Source organism: Alosa pseudoharengus, unplaced genomic scaffold (genome assembly GCF_046254945.1).
Source record: "Alosa pseudoharengus isolate Yale_2024_CS ecotype anadromous, Long Island Sound unplaced genomic scaffold, YU_APseudo_1.1 YU_APseudo_1.1_scf_1, whole genome shotgun sequence".
Classification (NCBI taxonomy): domain Eukaryota; kingdom Metazoa; phylum Chordata; class Actinopteri; order Clupeiformes; family Clupeidae; genus Alosa; species Alosa pseudoharengus.
Window position 1 is genome coordinate 60,322,668 of NW_027468564.1, and position 24,463 is coordinate 60,347,130.

General features: G+C 40.6%; 1 protein-coding gene across 2 annotated transcripts in view; it reads left to right on the plus strand.

Moving 5' to 3' along the window:
- Positions 1 to 24,463, plus strand: part of pcyt2 (phosphate cytidylyltransferase 2, ethanolamine) — a 102,093-nt gene that overhangs the window by 64,109 nt on the left and 13,521 nt on the right. For both annotated transcript variants that reach the window (XM_076295967.1, XM_076295973.1), the window contains exon 12: positions 23,432 to 23,520. In XM_076295967.1, the coding sequence (XP_076152082.1) occupies positions 23,432 to 23,520 (89 nt within the window). The remainder of the gene's footprint in view (positions 1 to 23,431; positions 23,521 to 24,463) is intronic.

The following is a 24,463-nucleotide window of genomic DNA, read 5'->3' on the forward strand; positions in this document are numbered from 1 at the left end:
CAGCGTACTGTACTATGTGCACAAAACTTCACGCCAATAAATCATCAGAAATATTGCTGACTAGTGCGTCTCAAGTGCCCTCTTTATGTCCGTGGATTGACCTATATTTGGCATTGAAAATGGAAATATCTTTAAACATGGAAAATCGATTTTACAATCGATTCAGTGAACACTTACAGTGGCCATTACTTCAAATTGGCCAGCTTCACGCGTGATTCGCACGTGACCTCACGTGGGATCACGCGACTTTCATTTGTATTTTCTCCAGTATGCCTGCCCTGACTTAATAAAGAAATATTTGGTTAACCAGGTATTTTTATTATTATTTGGTAAATCCCGTTTGCAGCCGTAGAAGAAATGTATACACCCTGGCTGTCAGTAACAGCGAACAGTCTTACGCGTGACGCTGCAGCTCAGCGATTTAAAATGGCTCAAAACCACTTTTTATTAAGTTTTAATTACTCAAATAACATTTTTAGAATCAGAGAATGAAGAACACATCAGGTTCATTAAAAAGTATTTTGTATTTGTCAGGAAAGGCTTCAGAGGGTGGGTTACAGTTAACACGATAGTACCCAAATTTCAATAGCCACAGAATGGACTTAGTTTGGTATGTTTAAGGAATCATTAGCCTACATGCTTTAGGCTACTTCAGCAGATTTTGTTAGTTTATTTGGAGCTCCTTAAAATAGGCCAATTGTTTTTCATAAGGGTTATAGGTTTTCAGAACAGACAAGTCACATACAAACCACTGGGGCAGGTAAAAGCTAGCATACCCCAAATATACAATCAGATACATTGGAATTTGTATAGGCCCTGACGGTTAAAAATAAGAGTATCGGACAGATCATGTAATGTGCAGTAGCCTATAAGGATAAATCGCGCTGATTTGAAGTGACCTATAATAACTATCATTGTGCCGCAGTCTCCCTGCAGCTGGCGCAGCACTTCACTTTTTTACACAGCAATATGTATAGATAAAGTGCGTCCAAATTCACCCATTTTTCTCTGTTGAACTCAAACTCAGGCAAAGTTATCAGCAGCAACATAAGAGCCTTAAAAATGTAAGAACACAGCTGGGTCTCGCGGACACTAGGCCTACTCGCGGTCACGGTTAACATTATTCATCAACTGTGACATGATATGTTTGTGCCGCCAACACTCCCCCCCCCCCCCCCCAATAAAAAAAATTGTGCCCCCTTGAAAACCGCAAATGCCCCCTCTGCCTCTGTACTCTACAGCCGGGTCTGTCGGCCAGAGACCTTAGTGCAGCTGCAAACTCCTCCATTGCAAACGCTAACTGGGTAAGACGTAAACACGGAAGTCACGTAGCCTAGTTCCCGCCTTGACGAGTGACTTGACAGATTACAGAACGAATTGCCATTTGAATTGAATTTTGAAACACAAAGAGCGTGGCAAAGTGCAATGCAATCACGGGGGGTGCTATTTCTTTTCCATTTGAATAAAATGCCTCAAAACGATGGCAAAACGTTTTGCCCAAAATAATCCAAATTGTTTTCAGGCTGGCATTGTCAGTTTTGCCAAATATGTTTTCAATATGCAACTTTGAATATTAAATTGCAAAACGAATTGACAGTTAAATGATGAAACTGAATATTGAAAATTGAAATGCAAAATGAACTGCCATTTGAATTTTGAGACTGAAGTACCATGGCAAAATGGAATGCAATTCAATCCATGTTTATTCTATTTTTTAACCAAAATTATTCAAATTGATTTTAGGATTGCATTGTCACTTTGCAGATTAAAATACAATTTGTTGGAAATTATTGCAAATTGCAATATTAAATTACATAATGAATTGGCAATTGCATAATGTAATGTCTTTTTGAATTGCATATTGGAGATTGCATTCTCATTTGAATTAAGCTACACCAGAGTTTCCGCTAGAAAAAAATGGTGCCGGTCAAAGTGACCGGCAGAGGTTTCGTTTTCCGGACAATTTGATGATATGCCGGTCAAATATCCTATTATCCCTTCTTAATTAGTCAAATTGAGAAAAACTGGAGACAGGCTATGTAGCTTAAAGAATGACATAATCAGGCTGTATATAGAATGCAACATGTTCATTAGCCTAACTTAAACATGCCTAACAAGATCTAGCCAGTATATTTTCATGGACAGCAAGAGTCCGCTTCGTTCGTTGTTTTAAAAAGGCTACGTTGTTTGTTGCTGCTACCCACGTTATCTCCAGTGGTGACTGTTTAACTTACACAGATGCGCACACATAAGAATGAGTGCTCACACCACTACCCCCTAATGCTATGCCTCTTTATTTGATAACAATAAATTAAGAAATGTTTCCTATTCTGGGAAATGTTTAGTTTCTTTTTCTTTCGGCCGCGGTTCAATGATACCGTTTAATTGTGCCAGAAATTATCCGCGGACCAGTAATCGCCTCGTCGAGGAGGCCCTAACCCTGCAGATCATAGACAGAGAACGCATAGGCCTACTGTATGCTTTGGGTAAAGAACACTTTGCATGTCCATTGTACACGGAGAATGACAGTGTCTTGGAGCGGCCGCATCCCCCGCAACTCCACTTCCAATGTCACTGATTCCGACAGATACCGACACTTCTGCTTTTTATCTGGTGGTGGTGGAGTTGACCGGACATCTGAGGCTTCAGACGTTACCAATTTATCATCATCCATCGCGTCTGGCCTCTGAAAAACTTTCAAGGCTAGTCTGCCTGGGCCTGGCCATGTTTGAACCGCCTCACTCATTTGTTCGTTGTTTAACATGGACGTTTTAAGCCGCGTGCGCTTCCTACTTGAAATGCAGCATAGGCTATGCGTGTTGTTTAATAGCCTTCTTTTCAAACGGTAGAGCCTGTTCATTTAAAAACATAGCCAGAGGACGTATAATATAGGCTTACATATTAAGGCTTATTCTCAAATTCAGATTGCGTTAGGGGACGGGATTATTAGCCAATTTCAAACGGACAATTTGACCGGAGAGATCTAATTTTGTCGGACATTTTTTTTCCGGCCAATGTCCGGTAATTAATGGACAACGGAAACCCTGAGCTACACATATGCTTCCATAAAAAGGTGCTTTCTCTTCGTCCTTCGCAAATTGAGCAGGTAGTTCCGTAGAGATACATTAGAATAAATTAGCGTTTGCGATTGACAACGTTGTGATAAGTAGGCTATAACACTAACTTTGCAAAGTTAACTTGAATGCATGCATTTGAACGCATTTGAACAAAATTGCGTAGGCTACACCGCGCAAATTGTAGTCTTCATGAACAGTTCTTGCACAAGACACGTTTTGATTTGCGTAGGGGAGGTGCGGGCTGAAGCCAACCTGAGAGCGGTGCAAGGAGAGAATGCGTGCTTGCATTATCTCTACAATGAAATAATGTGTCTAGGCTAATCTATATTTTCAATAAGCAATCACTGTATGCCTATGGAAACAATAAGTCAATATATTAGAGATATCAAGAGTAATGCAGGAATGGACGTTACAGTTATTCAGTACCTGTAACGAATTACTGAAATTGGAATTGTACTTTGTAACGCGTTACCCCCAACACTGACAATAACATAGACAGCAAATTAAGATATTTTTTTGTTTTGTGGAGCGGCACCGGTAGGCTATCAAAAGCAGATTTCGATTTTCGTTAGCCATTGGGTAGCCAAGCCTTATGCCATACCCAAGTAGCCTAAATCAAGGTCATTTTTAATTATGCATGATTTATTTTGTTATTGAATTCGTAGGCTGGGATTCCTCTCGGCAACAATTAGGCCTATGTTTAAAGGTAGCCTCCTGCTTTTTCAGAAGGGGCGGCAGGCAGGCTACTGACATAGCGACGTACAGTGGCTGAAAGTGGTACTAAAGTTTCACACAGCTTCACGTCACGTAATGCGCGAATGAAGTGGCCATTTCAAAGTAATGCCCAATTACTAAAGTGACAGCCCTATTTAGAACTACCCATATCCTTATATTAACATCACTATGGTACTCATCCACTCAGTATTTTGCTTTGAGTGTGTGGCTGTTTAGGTAACAGCAGATTACAACTTCACACAGGCGTAGACCTAGATAGAAAGAGTTTTTAATGCTGATGTCATATCAATCTGAGTCAAGTCAAGTTTCCACTACACACTACCTCAAACTGTATGTCACTGCCTCCTAGGAATAAGTTGATAGCACTTTAAAACTTAGCCTTAGGCTACTCGTTTCAGTGATTCCCACAGAATTTGATTGAATTTGTGGCGGTAGCATGACTTGGACAAGGGGTTGGGGGGTATAGGTCTAAGTGCCTGAGTGCCTGTCACTTTAAGACGTTCGTGAGGGAACCCTTGCAATTGTAACACAGTTAAAAGGCTGCTGATGTGTGGATGCCATTTATAACGTTGTCTACCTAGTTAGTTAAAATAAAGGTTCATACTTCTCCTTGGGACAAGCACTTTGGAGTCTTGGAAAACACTTTTCCATTTACATCGGGATTTTGCAAACATTCAGTGTCAGAGTCAATAAAATAAGCCCTGCATGAGTGACGAAATTGACAAGCAGCTGTAAGTAAGCATGCTAAACTGGACATCCAAACAGTATTCTAAAGTTATCTTTGAGATACTGCTTGATTGCATAACTTAATTTAGTTTAGTCTCCTCAATGTACTATGTTGTGACCTTAACAGAGTTAACTCTGATGCAACAGTTTTCAACAAATTTGCGCAGCATTGTCACGATGCTAAGTGAATTTAATAGCAATTTAGCCCCTCGTCTTCTATGCAATGCTTCTATGTGGCAACAACAATCATTCAACAATCGTTAATGTTTTGTTAAATGCACAAGCAGAGGAGGGGCAGCTGGCTCGTTACGAGAGAGAGCAGGGCAGGGCAAGAAAAGGCTGCGTGCGTAAAAAGCACAGCTCAATGAAAGGATTTTATCTTTAGTTTAAATAGTACAACAAAGAACATTAATGTGTGGCGGCCGATTTTGATTTTTTTTTTTTTTTCAGTCAGTCGCGCCATGGCCGGGGCCCCGATTTTGATTTTGTGGCGCCCCGCCACAGATTACTCAACGTATAGGAAACACTGTGTTTTATTTACATGTAAATTAGCCAGTTTTGCTAGCTAGCAAACTTAAAATGCTTTCTTCAAAGCACAAAACTACCTACCCAAGCGTGGTCACAACAGCAGGCTTTAAAAGCTAGGCAAATGTAATAGTTGCACATTTCATGAGGCATTTCAGAAAAAGTTTGAAAAAATAGAGTCTAATGGATGGGCTGAAGACAATTATGAGGACAATGTACAGTGGGCAGTGCTTCGACTTGGCCAGCTTCCCTCGCAGTCCGCGCGCGGGATCACGCAGCATCACGCGACTTTAATTTGTATTTTTCCAGTGACGCTGCAGCAACGCTGCAACAACTGGCAGAGGTCTCAAGTGAGCAAGGTGTCTCGTAAAAAGAAATGGAGCTGGAAAACCCTACACAGACTTCACTACAGACTTTAGCAGACTGGTTTAGAAATAATTTAATAGCCAGAAATATGCCTGCCCTGCCCTAATAAAGAAATATTTGGTTAACGGCGAGTGAATCCCGTTTGCAGCCGTAGAAGAAACGCAGGACAAATTAAACATTCTGGTTTTCTCCGAGTGCAACGATGATAGACAGACATCATTTGGAAGCTTATTGTTTTGTGACACAGCTAAACACTGGTACCTCATAGAACGTCTATAACATAGCCTAGGTGGTCGCAACTCACAAAAGTAAAGCAGATAGAAAGAACTCACGCAAATCTAGCCTACAACACGCAGACAGCTTCATGCGGAGGGGAGAGAGCGCGCGCGCACAGGTGCTTATGATTGTTGGCTTCTGATGGTATCTTGCTAATTCACTGAACTGTATTAGGTGACACAAATGGTATTGCCTTTATCTTATAACTCCTTGTCTGAGCGACTACCAGGCCTATGGTTTTTAAAAGTCAGATGTTCCCTGACAAAAGACATTCGAAAATTAAGAATGTTTATTGACTTGAAAGATACACTAATTTTTGCAAACTCCCTTCATTCAACCCTTGAAGACATCGCGGTCTGGTGCGCTATGTAGATCGTTTCTCGTACCATTTAATTTCTCAGAATTTAGGCCTACTAGGCCTACAATAACGTCATCACCAAATACATCTTTTATTTTTAGTTGATCAACCACAAAGAGTAGCATAGGCCTACTGTGCACAGTGCACTGACGACTGTAGCAGCCCAAGGTAACCAGTTGTTGTAGATGAGAGGCAACCCCTTGTTTCAGATAGCCTGGACAACATGTTACCTGGGTGTTGCCTACGTTATTAATTAATGGTAGCCTACAATAGTTAATTGATTTGCCTAACATATTAGTTGGATCAAAGAGTAGGGAATCAGGATGGAGAGTCATGCGTGTGTTGCTTTTGCGGGATCGAATCCAGTTTAATGCTAGTTTTCAAAACATATATTTTTTTACATGTCTTTTGTCCAAGTGGCTGTAATGTAGCCGAGCGCTCATGGCATATGAAAAGCGACTTCAAACCGCCTAAAACAACTTGTTTGTGAATGTCTGTTGGATTCACGATCGTTTTGCGTTGTGTTTTAGTTCTGATGTCTGTATTGAAGATGGTCAATAAAGCTTGACGGCTGGATCAGGATCGGTGATCAAAGAATTTATTGTAGATGGTACAACACTCACTAACCGAGCACAGGCTAAGTCTCAAACAGTAAAACTGCACAGAGTCTAACAGGTGTGGTAGTTAGTAGAAGCGGGCTGCTGCTGAGCGTCTTGGCATAAGATGCTCCCCGAGTCGCTTCCTCGATCCGTCTCGAAGTCCAAACCTGAGACAAAGCCTGTTATACTAAAATCATATCAACGTAAATCATGCCAACGTGGAAGGTACCAGCCATAGCTCAAAAATAATAGGAAAAGTACTAGCAATAACAAGGTGATATCTCATTCTGCCCATGCTATCACTACGGCCATTAACATGGCAGTCTGACCTGTTGATGGTAAATCCTATGTGCAGCCACACAGGCGCCTAAGGATTAGAACTAGGGAGTGAAACAATGGCATGTACCTCTCCACGTCTCTACTATACACAAAAGTAACACAAAAGTAACTCAGATGAACACAGATGAACACATCAGAATACATACAGAAATACCCCAGATTTCTACAGTCTGACAACTGCTGCAAGGAAACCAGTAGGTGGAGAAACCAGAGGGCACACAACACCGGAACGATTTTAAGGCTATTTCGCATAGGCTACTCAATGGTGCTATTTCACACGCATTATAGCGACCTCCACTCACCGGGGTTAGGTGGAAGGTGTTAATAGACGATTGGCGTAGCCTACAGTGGACTAGGGCTGTCAAAATTGCTCAAAAATGACGTTCGAATATCCCCTCTAAAATAAACACATGTATTCTAATATATTGGAATATCTAGGCAATATTATTTGCGCATTATGTCAGTGACGCGCATCATGTCATCTGTTTTTAACTTTTTGTATGGTTATTGCTTGACAGGGGGGATCCCAAGCAGCTTTCAGCCATAAGGCATTTCCTAATTCACCCGACACTGATATTCAAAATGTTGAAACTATTTCGGCATAGCCTATAAGCAGTTTAATTAAATGTAATGTTAGTTGCAAACAAACGGGCTACTTGGTGAGGCTTGGCCTCACAGATGCGCTCGTGCCTTAAATGGGCCTATTAACTGACCGCCCGATTCATGTTGGCTGGGGGGCAGGGGGGGCCATCAGACATTTGTTCCCAAGGGTCTATGAATTGTTAATCCGGCCCTGCCCCCAACGAATGCAACTTTCCACCTCTGTGACAGCTTAAAAGAAGTCTAGAGGACTCCTAACTCACTAAGACCTACTTACTGTAGGCTGCGCAAACCACAGGCCTTTTTTTTGGGCAAGCCTGCATTCGAGGCAGGCCTTCTGTTGAAGAATATTATATAAATCCTGTGCTAACAGTAATCCTCCTACCCCCACTACCACAGCTGTGGATAGTGTGGCATGCTCACGCTTTATGTCTCCTTCTTGCAAACTAGACCTATAGCCCAACCATTTACATCTTCAAAAAATAACAACTTGCCAGATATGCCTTCATATCTTTGGGCTTCATTCAGTATTTTGTTCTTCCACTGGAAATGACTCTTCTACATTTGCTGCCTGCTGCATCCTTTCTGTTTGTATTGTTTTGAAAATGTTTGACGTCTTGAGTTAATGCATTAAACATTATTTGCGGGGTAACCAGCCACAAATAGCCTACAGATTCTTGCGTGTGTACATTCTCTATTCTCTCCAAAATGTCCCCGTTCTATTATGCGGCATAAAGCAGATGTATTTGTTTATTGTACAGAAAAATAAAAAGCAGTCAATTGACTACATTGCAGTCAATAAGTAGGGCAAATTACGAAACCAAAACGTGGGTCATAGTTGTCTAAGCCTCTGCTGTGAGGCCAAACCCATGAACAAAGACGCATTGATATCTGCAATAGAGTTTTTTTTAGGCGAAACAAGCTCACAGCCGAACGAGTCATAGCACTGATGGGAGAGGCAACTGGCATGTGATCTCCCCACGGGCCAATGGATGTACAAGTTTTCTCCTGTGCCTACGATATTTAATCCAGTGTTTTGTCAAGTTGCAAATTGCTATTCGTTTTAACATATTTTTATGATTGTATGAAGTACTTTTTGTATAGGCTACTATCTTAATTGCTTTATACTCAATACTTGACCAAAGGCTATTGCCTCTTTCTATTGCAAGTGAGAATGTGGCAGGTGATCTACTGTATAGGCTTCATAAAAGTAGTCTGGACTAAGGTGGTTAATGACGTTTAGTAGTACGTGAACGGGCACACCTGCCCATAACAGAGACTTAATGATGGACTACCTTAGTTTAATCCGTGAAATCTGTTTTTCTCAGGGTCATCAAATGAATTCATAGGTTCATATAGACTGACCTCGTAAATTAACCACTGCTTTGAATTAACGTTTAACACGTGTCATTTAAATGTGCTGGTGAAACAGTTGTGTACTCTATTGCTAATGTTATTTATCCCCTATTCACCCATACACGCCGTCAATTTTGTGGCGCAGTGCGTTAAGGGCAGCTGATGACAGCCGCCGTTGCGCAGCAGTTATTAGTCCCCTGTCCAAAAGTTTGAATCTGGGTTAAGCGTAGTTAGCTTTTGGGAAATGCACCCCTGATGTGTGATCAGTGGAATATGGGGAAGGAAGTAGCAGTGTTTTTTTGCGTGTCTGCAGAAGTCAGCCAAATATGAATGTAATTCTGCGGCATAAAGCAGGTGTATTTGTTTATTGTACAGAAAAATAAAAATGACGTCAAGCAGTCAATTGACTACATTGCAGTCAAGAAGTAGGGGAAATTAATTTACGAAACCAAAACGTGGGTCATAGTTGTCTAAGCCTCTATTGCGTAGCCTGTTAAAAACGTCGCTAGATAGTATTAAATCGCCAACAACATTGTTTTCTGCAGAAACCTACCCAAGGCTACAGATTAATTCTGAACAGTTATTTCTCTACTGGCTCAATTATCAAAAAGGTGCTTTCTCTTCGTCCTCTGCAAATGAAGCAGGTAGTTCCGTATAGAGATGTTAGAATAAATTAGCGTTTGCGATTGACAACGTTGTGATAAGTAGGGATCGACCGATATGGTTTTTTCAGGGCCGATACCGATATCAATTATTACCAAAACAGGAGGCCGATAACCGATATGTAAAACCGATATGTCAGTTGTCAAAAAGGGGGGTACCTGTAGGTAGTAAAGGCGATATGCTGCAAAAAATTAATTTAAAAGCATTTAATTATGCAAACTTTTCTTTCTTCTTTTGATACACAATTGTCTATCAACTTGCATCACTTGCAAGTGTAAATCCTGTGTATCATGTTAATCCAAGAGCTAAGTGATAGCAATTATTTTCATAGACTTAGGCCTACACAATGGGCTATGTGCTTGTTAAGGGACCTGTCACAAAGAGGATGCTTTGCCATCGTGTGTGTGAGTGCACGAGAGAGGGAGAGGAAGAGTTGCATGCGTGATGGCAAGTGTTACGGTTGAATAGTTTAACAAAACAGTTTTAAAATAGTTCTTAGGCTATTTAAGTATGCAATCTGTGTCCATGTGTAGGCTACAAGCTACACTTTTGAGAGCCTAAAGCTCAGGACGCGATTTAGTTCAGGTCCGATTAAATTACGGCTGGCCCTGGGTGCATGTTGTCTTTTCTGACAGTCCGTTTCAAAAAGGAGCAATTAGACTTTTTGACGTTCCCTATCGCATAATTTAGGACTTGTCTGTACTATGTCCGCCGAGGTGTCCCGTTATTCACAATTAACGAACGAGGCGGAGGCAGAGAACTCCCCCGACACGCAGCACCCGAGTTTGTAGGCTAACTAGTAAACAGCATCAGTAACGTGCATATATCGGGAATTCGCTAAATGAACGAAGTGGGTGCTTTACTTATTGATCCGGATCAAAGAGACAATAGCTTACAAAGTGGTGTTTTTGTAACTTCCGTGTAGATGATTGTAATTCATTGCAACTTCAGCAATGTAGGCTACCTTCCTTACCTTCGAAAAATAGCTCCGTACAGCTGAAGCCCAGTCTACAGTCTGCCTCAGTGAGAATCCTAAACTTTGTCTGTGTCTTCGATCCTGATTGGCTGCATTCGTGCTAACTAACAAATCAAACGGTGTAGTGGGCGGGACAATGCTCTTGACCACAGAGTAGCAAATGCAGGGAGTGAGAGATGCTTTACAGACAAAGTAGCGCGTTTCATTCTTTATCCATTTCAATATCGGCTTATCGGTGGAAAAAATGACCGATACCGATTATTATAAAAATGCTAAATATCGGCCCTAATAATCGGCCAGGCCGATAATTGGTCGATCCCTAGTGATAAGTAGGCTATAACACTAACTTTGCAAAGTTAACTTGAATGCATCAATTTTGAACAAAGTTGTGTAGGCTACACCACGCCAGTTGTAGTCTGCATGAACACTTCTTGCACAAGACACTGTTTTGATTTGCGTAGTTGCGTTACCCCCAACACTGACAATAATGTAGACAGCAAATGAAGATATTTGTTCGTTTTGTGGAGCGGCACCGGTAGGCTATCAAAAACAGATTTCGATTTTCGTTACCACTGTGTAGCCAAGCCTTAAGCCATACCCAAGTAGCCTAAATCGCGGTAATGTTTAATTATGCATGATATATTTTGTTATTGAATTCATAGGCTGGGATTCCTCTCGGCAACAATATGATCAGACCTGATCAGAGTGGATTCTCCTTGGCACGCCATACACATAGAACCATCTCTCAGTTAGAATCTTAGCTACGGTGGAAGCGCTCTGATCAGGGGTGGGAAAGGCCTGGGTAAACTTTGAGAAAACATTTGTGACTACCAGAACATTCTCTTGTCCTGTGCTAGCCCAATCCAAGAGAGTAAAGTCAATGGAGATTATCTACAAAGGCTTAGTGGCTAATAGATTTCCGAAGAAGGTTCTGGTTTGGGTTGTCTTTGCTTTATCAACCACACAGTGCTCACACTCAGAACACCACTTTTGCACCTCATGCCATCTGGGGCCAGTAGCACCTCTGGCATATCAAATCTGTGGTCCTGTCCACCCCCAGATGGCCGTAGTTGTTGTGTAGGCACTTCGACTTGCAACACCTTTGGCAGTAAAAGCTGCAGCACTGGATCCCTGGAAGGAGGAGCCTGGATCGCTCGGTAGTCGGTACAAGGTCCCATCCACTTCCTGTATCTGGGACCACTGCTTTATCAACTGTGGACTTCCTTTGGTTCACTCCACTTGTCTTAACGGGTATGTGGTCGTCCCTGTCACCAAAACCACAGGTATCTGGAAATACAGGGATCAGTCCCTTGCAGGACTTTCAGGTCTCTTTTGGTTCGACCAGGGATGGTGTCCACCATACAAGATTCTGTCATCCAAGAGTCTTGGATAGGTGCACTCGAGGCTTGCATGTTGGCTATGGCAAGCGGCAGGTGGACGTCCAGGCCGTGTGACACAGATCGCAAAGTGTTAGTGGGGCTTGTGGGAAGCCTAGAAAGGGTATCGGCATCGCGATTAGCTGTCCCAGGACGATATTTGATGTTGTAATGAAGAGGGCAAGCTGAGAAACCCAACAATGTTCCAGAGCGCCCAGTTTCGCTGACTGCAGCTGTGATTGCCCACTTGACTGCAAGGAGTTTGAGTTTCATGGCACTATAATTTGACATGTTCCTCTCACTTGGCCGCAAGCCCCGGCTAGCAAAGGCTATTGGTTGCCGTAACCTATCCTTCTCCTGTGACAGAACTGCCCCTAATCCTGCATGGCTTGCATCCATCTCTAAGATAAAGGGACGACTGAAATCGGCATAACCTAGGACTGGCGCTTGAACAAGCCATTCTTTTAAGGCTCTGAATCCAGAAAAAGTTCTGAAGACAAACCTGAATGTTACATTTAATGGCTACATTTAATGTTAACTATCCAATATTCAGATGTCTGTAATTGAAATGTATGCAAATTAGTGCATAATTAATGAGATATTGTTAAATTACATCCATAAACATATATTTTCAGAAAACTTGTAATGCAAAAAATATTATCTCTACATAAATAATCAACTAGTAAAGTTTCATAAGAATATCAAGGAGTTAACATTTTTACCCTATTCGCCCGTTCTATGTTGCCTATGGAGGCCAGTTTTAGGCCACACATGCTAATTAGCAGGTTTAAAACAAAAAAATCAGCTAAGTAAATATGATATTCAGAATCAGCACCCAAAAAATTAGGCAAAATACCCTCTTTACCAGTGTTTTCTCACATTTGACCCTAGGGCTGGGCGATATGGACCAAAACTCATATCCCGATATATTTAGGTTGAATATCGATATACAATATATATCCCAATATTTTTTCCGCAAAGTTAGAGCTGTAAAATGAAATGTTCAGTCAAATATGAGTACCGTATTTTCCGGACTATAAGTCGCACTTTTTTTCATAGTTTGGCTGGCCCTGCGACTGATAGTCAGTTGCGACTTATATATGAAAAAATATATAATTGACCATGCTTTTAAATGTTAATTCATATTAACTGACATGAACCCTACATGAAACATTACTGTCTAGCCACGAGAGAGCGCTCTCAAATGCACAAGTTCTGTGCACTTTCAGTCAGAGATTAGTGGTTGCACTATGCCTGAAATAATCCTGAAATAATCCTCAAATTACCGGTATGGCCAGGATTCTGTTTGGGCCTCAGAATCGGACAAATAAAAGGCCAGTAATAGTTTTGTTTCAATTTAATTCATAAAAGAGCTCTTCTTAATATTTTATATTGTTGGTTGGTTTAATATTGTTGCCAATGAAAAGTCATTGTCTTACACCATGAGTCTCTGACACGTTGCTCTCAAGCTACCAGTTGCATGCCGCCCCCGCTTGCCAGAGGCTGAAGCAGTAACCTACATTTAAACACAATTGTTGCTGCCAGGCATCAGCCTACGAATTTTATAAGAAAGTAAATCATGCTTAACCCTTAGAACCCGATTGACGCAAAGTGCGTCAAAAAACACACCCTTTCTTCTCTGTTACATTGCTCCGGAACGGTTCATCGCAGCGAGATGAAACCTTTATTGCACGACAGAGCAGAAGTGGGGCTTTCCAACGAGACTACACACTTGTCTGTACGATCAAGTTATGAAAATTAAAAAATATCATGAAATTAAATCAAATTGCATCATATTTACAGTCTATACTTCTCTGCGTTCACCTGCACACACATTACTCTAGTTTGAATTACTCGCAAACCCGTGATCGCATCGATATGGCAAGCATATCAGATGAAAGAGGGGGCACAGGGCTATCCATTGGCACCATGTTTATCGATCCTTCTGGCTTATAAAACCAGACGAAGTGACTGCAAAATAATAACGTCATGTACACAAACCAACGCTGCACACTCATTACTCTCGTTTGAATTACTCGCGGACCCGTGATCGCATAGATATGCCACGCATGTCAGATGAAAGAAGAGACTCAGAGCTATCATTTGATACCAAGTACATCCTTCTGAGTTATAAAACAGACGAAGTGACAGCAAAATAATAATTTCATATAGCTGGACTTACCCCACGTTTTTGTCTGTTCTTGTGGCAAAGCATGTTTATAATCCAATGCTATCATGTGTTTCTCTATGGCAAAGCATGTTCATATTCCGGTTTTGAGATCCTAGCAAATTCCTGCATGGCATCCAATTCAAGGCTCACATTGCATCCCAATTTGTTCAACAAATAAACACCTTTTTGCCTTTACTTTGTTCATGGCAATGCAGTAAAAAGTTGAGAATTATTATGACTGCATACACACAGGCACGCAGGCTAACACGCAACGGGTCAAGTCAAGTCAGATCAGTTCGTGTCACAGATATGGAGCGCAGATTTTCATCACTAAATAAAAAATGCCATTTATTTCCGAAAATCACACAGCAAATATTTCTGTAAATTGCTCAGCCCCAGAGTATCCCTCCAACATGGCAATTATATAGCCCGATTCAGGACAGTCTGCCCTACACACACATGAAATGTGAACTTGCTGTGGTGAGATACATGTCGAAATATAATAATTTTTATAATACACTTTTTTTATTTTAATTCTTTAAAAATCAAAATAAAATCAATGCTAGTATTAATACATGAAATGATGACAGATCTGAATAGCCTAGACTCTCCTGAAAAAGACAATATATAATATATGTGTGTGGCACTTACAATGACCAGAATAAATCCTTATGAATAAAGGTAGTGAAAATGCCCTAAAAACAGCTTAGGGTTCTAAGGGTTAACTCATTGAATGCCAAGCTGTTTTCGAAAGCTTTGTCCTAGAGTGCCAGCGCCACGCCTCTGTTCCTGAGAAATCCCAAGCTAAACAGTGGCTAGTTTTCATCAAAATCGCAGTTTTTTTCTAGAAATGGAGATAAAACGTCTTTCATGTAATATGAAGTGTTGCCTGTAAACCTTCCGGGAAGTGATCAGAGAGACCTGGCGAGACTGCCACCTAGTGATAGACCCACGAAAATGGCCTGGTTTTGAGCTGACATGCAAGCGTCACTGATTCGACCCAAAGCGGCAACCGAGTTATGATAAAATGTCCAGATTGTGCGTTTTCATGAGTTTTTTCGATCGTCATATATTTCATTTCCATTCATCACAGAGTTCCCAAAATCACATATACGGTGTGTTAGAATGTCTAGTTTCGTAATTTAAAAAAAAAGCTAAAAACGTAATATTACGTTTTTGGCACTCAATGAGTTAATTAAAAAAATAACAAAATTTATTTTGCCTTATCTCGCAATAAGTGGATGGAAATCCCAACACCCTTTCATACATGAAACTTAGTAGTGAACCATCAAATACCCCACAGATTTCAGTGGTCATCAGTCCCGATATTTAGCAATATAATCAAAAAGTAAGCCATGCCCCAAATAAAGTGTGTGTTTTGCGCAGCCTAAATAAAAAGACCCCAGCCATAATTTGAAGATTTACGATTGCCTGTCTCCTAAACATTCCTCACCCGTTATCTAGACATGCATGAAAACATTTGAAAACAAAACTCATTGCCATGTAGGCTAATATTTGATTGCTGTTTTGCTACTATTGTTATCTTTCACGTACTGAATACGCACACTAAAAAGTGAAAGTGGGCCTACTATGCGCTCCGTGTCTGTATCTGTCTGTTTACGTCCGCATTTGATTATAACGTTCCTCAAATGGAGAACACATCCATGTTCTCTAGCGTTATAGGCTGTCATCCTTCTGTGTTTACAAAATTCCTGACGGTTCCTGATCGCTAAACGTTTGTTTTCCTTTCATGTAGATCGCGGTTGATGTAGAACATGGGTTCCCAAACTCCAATCATTTTCAAATAATGATATTCACTTCAGTTAAGCCACTTAAATAGTTGCTATACTATGGTATGCAATGCAATTAGTTTTCAACATATTTTCGACGTTTGGCTTTGTTGCCCATATCAGGCTCGGGCTGGCAGCGATAAAATGTGACAAATCTGTCCATTTTAAGTTAGCTATCGGAACGTCACATATTACCGCCACGTATGTCCAACCTCTTACGTGTATCTGTCACTTAATATTCATTTCTATACAAACCAAGGCGGCGGATTCCTAAAGAAACGCAACCAACCACACCATAAGTTTATCTAAATTAGCTATGTAGCCTAACAAAAAATGTATTTTACCGTGACTCGAAGAGCTGTAAACAGTGTTGTAAGGCAAATCCGCTTGGAGCTGCAAGTTACTGTTCACTGGTAACTTGCAGCTAGCTCGGCTGGCGGCACTGTTGCTAAATTAGCCTACGTTATGAAGTTTGGCACAATACATTCTCACTCAGGATAGGGATCAATAATACTTTCCACTATCCCAAAGATTTAGTATACATCTCTTCTAAAACATAGATAGTTCTAACATGAAATAAACGATTTCCCTTCTTTTTTGAATCAACCTTCCGCGCTTCCCCTCAAATCATTTGGCGCCCCCCAGGGGAGGCGCGCCTCACAGTTTGGGAACCTCTGATGTAGAAGCACCTCCCAGGCTATAATTTGACTTCAGCAATGAGAGAGGCAAATTGGTCCATGCGCGCGCGCGTGTGTGCTTGTGTGCGTGTGTGTGTGTGTGTGTGTGTGTGTGTGTGTGTGTGTGTGTGTGTGTGTCTGTGTCTGCATGGGGTTCAATTGAAGTCAGAGTTGGTCCGTCCAGTCAATAGTCCCGCATTCAGGCAGCTCTATTATTAGATTATCAGACAGCGCTGTAACATGTGTGGGAATTTCTCTCATTGTGTGTGTCAACATTTTTGGGTCCACAGCAGAGCGTTTTTTATTCACTATATGTCCAGCTGTTGAGAAGACGTGCTCCGACCACACTGATGTCCCAGGGACACTCAGGTACTTCTTAGCCAGCTGCGCAAGGTGGGGGTATTTGTACTTTCAATCTTCCACCACAAAAGCGGATCACTGTCAGCTGGCAATGGTGGTTTCTTTTCATAAGTCATCATCTCTTGTAAGAGGTTGCTTTCGACGTCATTCACTCTTGTGTAGATGTCTCCAAACAGATCCCCCATTGCTGTTAAGGTTGTCTTTCCCATGCTTGATTCCGAGCTGCATGGCTCCACGGGTTGCTCAAATCTGCCCTTTTAGTGGCCATTTCCCTCAAACATGCTTGTTGCTTAGATGCCCTACAAATCAGCCTCTATTCAAGTCTATAGGGGAAAAAATACACATTTAATTGCAAATATCTCAAAAAGTATGAACTTCTCAAAAATGAAACTCAACCAAGTTTGTACGTTAAGCGGTTCAAGCTGAATAGTGCGCACAAAAAGGTTAAAAAGAATAATATAATAATAAGAAGAAGAAGCCATCGGATTTCAATAGAGGGGATGCATCCCCTCTAATAATAATAATAATAAGCCACCGGATGTCAATAGAGGGGATGCATCCCCTCTAATAAAATAAATGAGATGTTAATAATTAGATAGATAGATAGATACCGTATTTTCCAGACTATAAGTCGCTCCACTGAACGCTGGTGATGATGTGGTACATGAAAATGTAGCTAAATATGAGGAGAATGCAATCAAGCATTTTGGGCGATGTAGAGCAGAGCAAATGTTCTCAGAGCAAGAGAGAAAAAAATATGTGCGTTTTAAAATATATATATACGACTCTGCATTCCACAAGCTTAGAGCGCCCTCTCGCGGCTGTAGATGGTAATGTTTACTCCTTGGTTCATGTCAGTCAGTATGAATTAAAATTTAAAAACATGTTAAATTATATATAAGTCGCACCAGACTGCAAGTTGCAGGACCAGCCAAACTATGAAAAAAAGGGTGACATAATAATATGGAAAATGGGCATTAAGGCATCCAGTAGCTACAACCATAACACAAGAAACACACATTCACACATATATCTCACATACATAATAATCACTCACAGAAATTTAAATATTGAAGAGCATGTGAAGTGATTACAAAGGTCCGGTATGGACTGACCATGTGATGCATTGACCATGATAATGTGCTATGGTGGTAGTCCAAAAGTTGCTTGCTTGTAACTTGCTTGTTATTAAATATTAACTATGACTATGAACATACAATAAAGTAAACATAATAATTGCTTAACAAACAAGAAAAAGAATATATTAAGAACAATATATAACAGGGAATAAGTTATAAAGTGTAGATGTTATGACCACAGTCCAGATTGTGTAGAAGGACTAATATAGCCTGTAAAACAGTCAGGTGGACAGCAGACAAAGTGATATGATGGTAGGGGCTGAGAGAGATAGGCTCATGACCCTGGGGACAAAGGACCTCCTCAACCTGTCTGTTGAGCTTGACAGTGACAGAAGTCTGCCACTGAACATGCTCCTCTGTTTATTAAGCATGCTGCTGTGTATTGGGTAGCGGTCATTGTCTATGATCGCCAGCACTCCAGCTCAATGCCAACAACAAAGCCAGCTTTCCTTACCAGCCTGTTCAATCGCCCAGCGTCCCTCTTCTTAATGCTGCCTCCCCAGCACACCACAGCATAAAAGAGGACAATGGCAATGACAGACTGGTAAAACATCCAGAGGAGCCTCCTCAGGAACTAAAGCCGACTCTGCCCTTTCTGATACAGTGCATCTGTGTTGGCTGACCAGTCCAGTTTTATTTTTGTTGTGTTTGGCCAGATCTAGGAAGACTGTTGGTTGTTCCAAACTTTCCCTTTTTATTGAAAGTTTCACAACATAAACACTCAAACACTGACCGTCACCGCAGTAAAAACAAATGTCAAAATCAAGGAAAACAGTTGTACACTACTTAACAGTTGTACACTACAAGTAACATAAAAAACAAAAGAGAAGATGGGCCTATAAAATTAAAAATTAAAACAAGTAAACAACATTTTACAAACACGTATTTATAGGTCTATAAGGAGCACATTCAGTTCCACCACCACGTATCCCCAGTCCAACACAGTTTCAAGTGAGTTGTTACCCTATTAGAGTAAGGGCAAGTAAAACAGAATGCAGTAATGGCAAGTGAAATCAAGGCAGTAAGGGGCAGATACTGCACTCTGCCTTGGTTTCACTCTACTTTTCTATACAAACTGCAAACTAAAAATGAGAAGAAATGTATAAGAAATTTATTAGGTAGCCATATGAAATTTTAACAGATTGAAGAGCAGACCATGCACAGTCACTGCTCCACTCCCCTCCCGCCCACACACACATCTTCACTGTCATCACTCACATACATCATACATACAGTACAGTTCATCAGAAAGCTTCTCCAACACACATCCCCAACATACTTACAGCACACTGCCCCCCCCCCCAATACACAGCACATTGTCTCATGAGGAAGCTTCTCCAACACACATATTGCACACTGCCCTCTCCCCACATACACAGCACACTATCCCATCTCCCTTGTCATCCCCCCAACACACACACCAAGACCCCTGGCAGTTGGGTTAGCCCCTTGAGCCGTGAATCTGCCCAAGGTTTCTTCCTTGGTAAGGGAGTTTTTCCTTGCTCCTGTTGCTCTTGGGTGCTCCTTGTTGGTGCCCCCCCAATCCCAATCCTCCCCCACTTTTCTTATGCAGCCCTTGCCACTTAATCTACTAAACCCCTCTTCTACTGCACTTTTTACCCCCCCCCCCCATAAATGCACAAATAGGCTGACACCAGACATAATTTCACTGCATTTCTTACTTCCAGTAACTATATGCATGTGACAATAAACTTCCTTGTATCCTTGTATCCTTTTATGTACTATTTGTGCAAAAAAATTTTTTTGAAGAAGTGCAGATACTGCTCTTAGCCTTTGTAGGGCAGAAGTGGTGTAAATAGAGAAAAGCAAGGGTCCTAATACTGATCCCTGAGGCACACCTGTGGTGAGGTCATGAGACTTAGATACCTGTCCCTGCCAAGACACGTTGAAAGAACGCCCTTTAAGGTAAGATTCAAACCAGTCAAGAGTTTTTCCAGAAATTCCCAGTTCAGATAGTATAGAAAGGAGAATGTCATGGTTAACAGCATCAAAGGCTGCAGATAAATCTAGTAGAATTAATACTGATGACTGAGCAACGGACTTAGCTAAGCTACTCTCAATGCTTCAGTCACAGACAGAAAAGCAGTTTCAGTAGAATGACCACTCTTGAAACCAGACTGCATAGGGTCTAGTACTTTTACTCATCTAATTTGCATATTATGACATCATAACATATTTAAGCAGTTTTCATTTATTTTTTGTCATTTCACCCACGTAACAAATGAACAGGAAAACAGTCACATGTAAACCAACAATAGTAAACTATAACAATAGTTATAACCACAAACCCTATGCTACTATACAATAAAGTAGCCTGGTCAAATCAGTTCCTATCGCAGGGAACTTTGTAGTTCTTCAGAGCCCTACTTCTGTCTGTATCATGTCCATTACGGACACTATTATCACTATTACCACTGGCACCTCCAGCTATGTTGAGCAGAGGGTCAAAATAAGCATGGTATGCTTAGTGGACACTGTCGCAAAGACGCACCTCCATTCACATACGTACCGTTAATCACTGTCAATAGACAATCGATCATATTTTCCAAAAGGCAGATATTCTCCTTCAGAATTAGAATAGGTGAATAACAGACCCAAGACTATCACATGTGAACTTTTTTTTCAACATTTGGTGTATTTCTGCTTCAATTTGTGCAAAACTGTGGCTCACATCACTTCCGCGCACGTCTTTGTGTGTTTGTGCTGAAATAGCGACATGATATTTACATACCTCGCCATATAAACAAGAAATGTGTGATAAATTTGTCATGCATTGATTGACATGGGTCAAACCTCACAGATCATTCATTCGTTATGGTAATGATGTTATTCACATGTCCACAATGCATATTTGGCAAAAAAACTTTCCACACATCGCTTCTTAAATGGTGGTGATTAGGGCTGGGCGATGTGGCTGAAAACTGTATCACGATATAAGTATTTCATATCAGTTCATATCGATAATTATTGTTTTTTTTTTTTTCGTTTTAAATCTATTTCAGATAAGGACCAGAAGGGAAAAAAAGTTACATTTAAACACTTTTATTTTAAACTTAACCTTCCTCTGATTTTAATCACCTCAGTTATCAATCAAAGCAACAGGGAAAAGAAATAGCAACACAATCATGAAAAACACTCAAATAAATAAATGTGCACATAAGTCTGAATGAAAAGCAGCACTGGCCTGGAAATATTGTAAACAAAGTAGCTTAATTTGCTAGTGTATCATAGTCTACTGGTAGACTGTTCAGTTTCCCCATTTAAGTTTCAAATGAATACTTTTTCTCCTTGGGACAGGCCCGTTTGATTCTTGGAAAATTGTTTTTCCATTTGCATCGGGATTGAGATGATTAAAACTTAGCAGTCAATTTGAATGCAACAGTTTTGAACAAATTTGTGCAGCGTACTAATGATGCTAACCGGATTTAATACCAATTTAGCCAGTCGTTTTGCACGATTGTGAATGTTTGGATTACATGTGCATGCTGAGAGGGATGCGCCTGTTGAGTGGGAGAGAGAGAGAGTGCACAGGGCAAGGACTCATTGAGAGTCTGTGTTGAGGTAGGCCTACTTCTATGCCTACTCTGGTAGAGTTGCATATACTAGCTACAATGCAAGATATATTTAGCCTATTTATTTATGGACAACATAAGGCGGGAGGTGTGTGTTGCTATTAAATATGGAATGTTCTATCGAACATATTTTTTATTGATGTCATTACATGTCTATTGCGATACATATCGCTATCGTTTTATCGCCCAGCACTAGTGGTGATATCCGTGGGTGCATCGCTTTCTGCCATGTCTAGATTGTGCATCACATGTGACAAAAGCATATTGTTTTCACAGATCCGGAATTTTTCTCCTCTGCAGATCTCATTGTGTTGTTGGCAAATTTGCATAAATTTGTATAAAAAGCATTGCTGTTAAAATGCATTGTAACGCTCATTATTGAAATGTGTAAAATATATGTTAATGCCTTATATTACTACGCTACTCTGTTGGTCAAAAAACACCCTTACTCCCCTCTCACTGGTAACTTCATTAACTTCTCCAGCTGACTATTCACTACTATTTAGGCTACACAGCCATTCGCTGCAAGTCTCGCTGGTAACTTCGTTCATCCAACTGACTATTGGCAGTAGAGTATAGTGATAAGAGGGTGCATTTGCAATCTCAGAGGGAGGTGGCGGCGCAAACATTTCATATCACGAAAATATCGAAATTTTGGAGAATATCTCAGAATAATGAGAAGTTATCTCAAAATATCAAAATGTTATCTCAAAATAATCAGATACTATCTGTAAATAATGAGATGTGAAAAAATGAGTTGTGACCTGCATTCTTTTTCTTTTACACGGCGGAAATGGGCTTCCATACATGTACTACATTTAGTTGAAGGAGCCCATTACCAACTGCTAATGATAATGACCATGCAACACTAGCTGAACTAACTGAGGCCACATTTACACATAGCCGGGTATTTAGAGAAACGAATATTTCCCCCCCTCCGTTTTCAATAATAACATCGTGCACACAACATTGTTTTCAAAAAACTTGTCTTTACATCAACCCGCATAAAATACGCTGTCGAGCACCATAATAACTATGCCAAACCTATGGGTGGCAGTGTAGGGAAAGGAATAAAGCCATGCTGGCCAATCAAAATCCTCAGAATCGACACCAACGACTAACACGAGCAGTAAAAATGCTGACCTCCGTGCGATCCTTCGCCTCTGCTCCTCCATGTAGAGCAGTTGTTGCAAATGCAAACAGGCCAGAAGCGTTTGCACAAAAGTAAAAATTAGTAGCACCTTAACAGCATCCATGATAATCCTGATCAGTAGCCAAAGAAACTGTAAACATCAGGCGCTCACATGACGTTAAGGATTTTCTGGCACATAATGTGACGTTTAAGAAGCTAAAACTCCGTTTATCCCTGTTGACACGGCAGCACATAACCGGCGTTATCAGAAATCTCCACTCCGGAGGTTTTAGAAATAATCGTTTTCTGTAATAAAAACGGGGTTTTGGTATAAACGAGAGGCCAAACCGCAGGGGAATATCTGCGTTTTCCCTTCGTGTAAACGGGGTCTGATACACAAAAACTTAAATGTCCTTTGGTGTGACAGAAAGAGCCCTATAAAATGCCATATCACGTCAACACGTTTCCATATCACTATGGAAATGCCATATCACGTCAACAACCCAGTTACAGTGTAATTAAATGCCTTACTTGAACATGGAAAAGGTTTCACCACAGAAAAAAATTACTTAATGCAACCCTTTCCTTCCTCACACAGGAGCCAAAAAAAAGGGGAATATTCCGGACAGTGGACAGTGGCAATGGCTTAACTACAGATGATATTGTTCAGAGAATAATTGAAAACAGGTAAGTGATGCCTCCCTACTGCTACACACCTCTCCATATGACGAAGATACCCAGAACATGCAATCTGATCACCCTTCATATTAAGAAAATACATGCAAATTGACAAAGCACAAACAATTTAAAAAAAAAAATAATTTTCATTGATTTGACAATGCATACGCAGCATTTGGAAAACGTGCATATCCACACAACACAACAGAAGTGTTTCCGGACGATATTTAAAAGTAATGGACACATCTGGACATGAGCAAATAAGCTCAAACGTAAGTGAATGCCATTAAGATATTAAAACCAACACAGTTACATTTGCCTTTTGTAACAGTAGGTGGCAGTGCAGGATAAAGAATAATGCAGTTCAACTAGCTTACTTAAATTAGAGGGAGAGGGAGACAAAGAAACTAGCAGATAGCGTGCAAAAGTGATCTGTGCATGTTTAAATTAAATACATTACAACAACCTTCCAGAATACTTGCTGTAGACATTTTTGGCCTCAAGTGTGCATGTAACATGCCCATTTAATTAATTTGCACTAAGCTGTATCCAGATGTGTTCATCACTTTTAAGTATCCTCTGGAATAGGGATGGGCATTCGATTACATTTTCTTAGTCGATCGTCGGGAGAATTAACGATCGACTATTGATTAATCATTAATATTTCTAGGCCTATATTAAAATTAATTATTTATTTAACTTTTTATAAATTTAAAAATGCAATGAAAATACAAAAATACAGCGGGCTATATTTTAACGGTCTGAAACGGAAGTGTCTTTGCGCAAAACGCAAGTCACTTTGTGGGCAAATTTTGGGCGTTGATGCTATTTTACCGGCGGGATATTTGACCGTTGCGCCCGACGCAAATCTAAAATGGGGTGGTCTGAAGTAGCTACATTAATCATGGGTGTGGTTTGGGCGTAACATGCAATAAACCAATCAGGGCGTCAT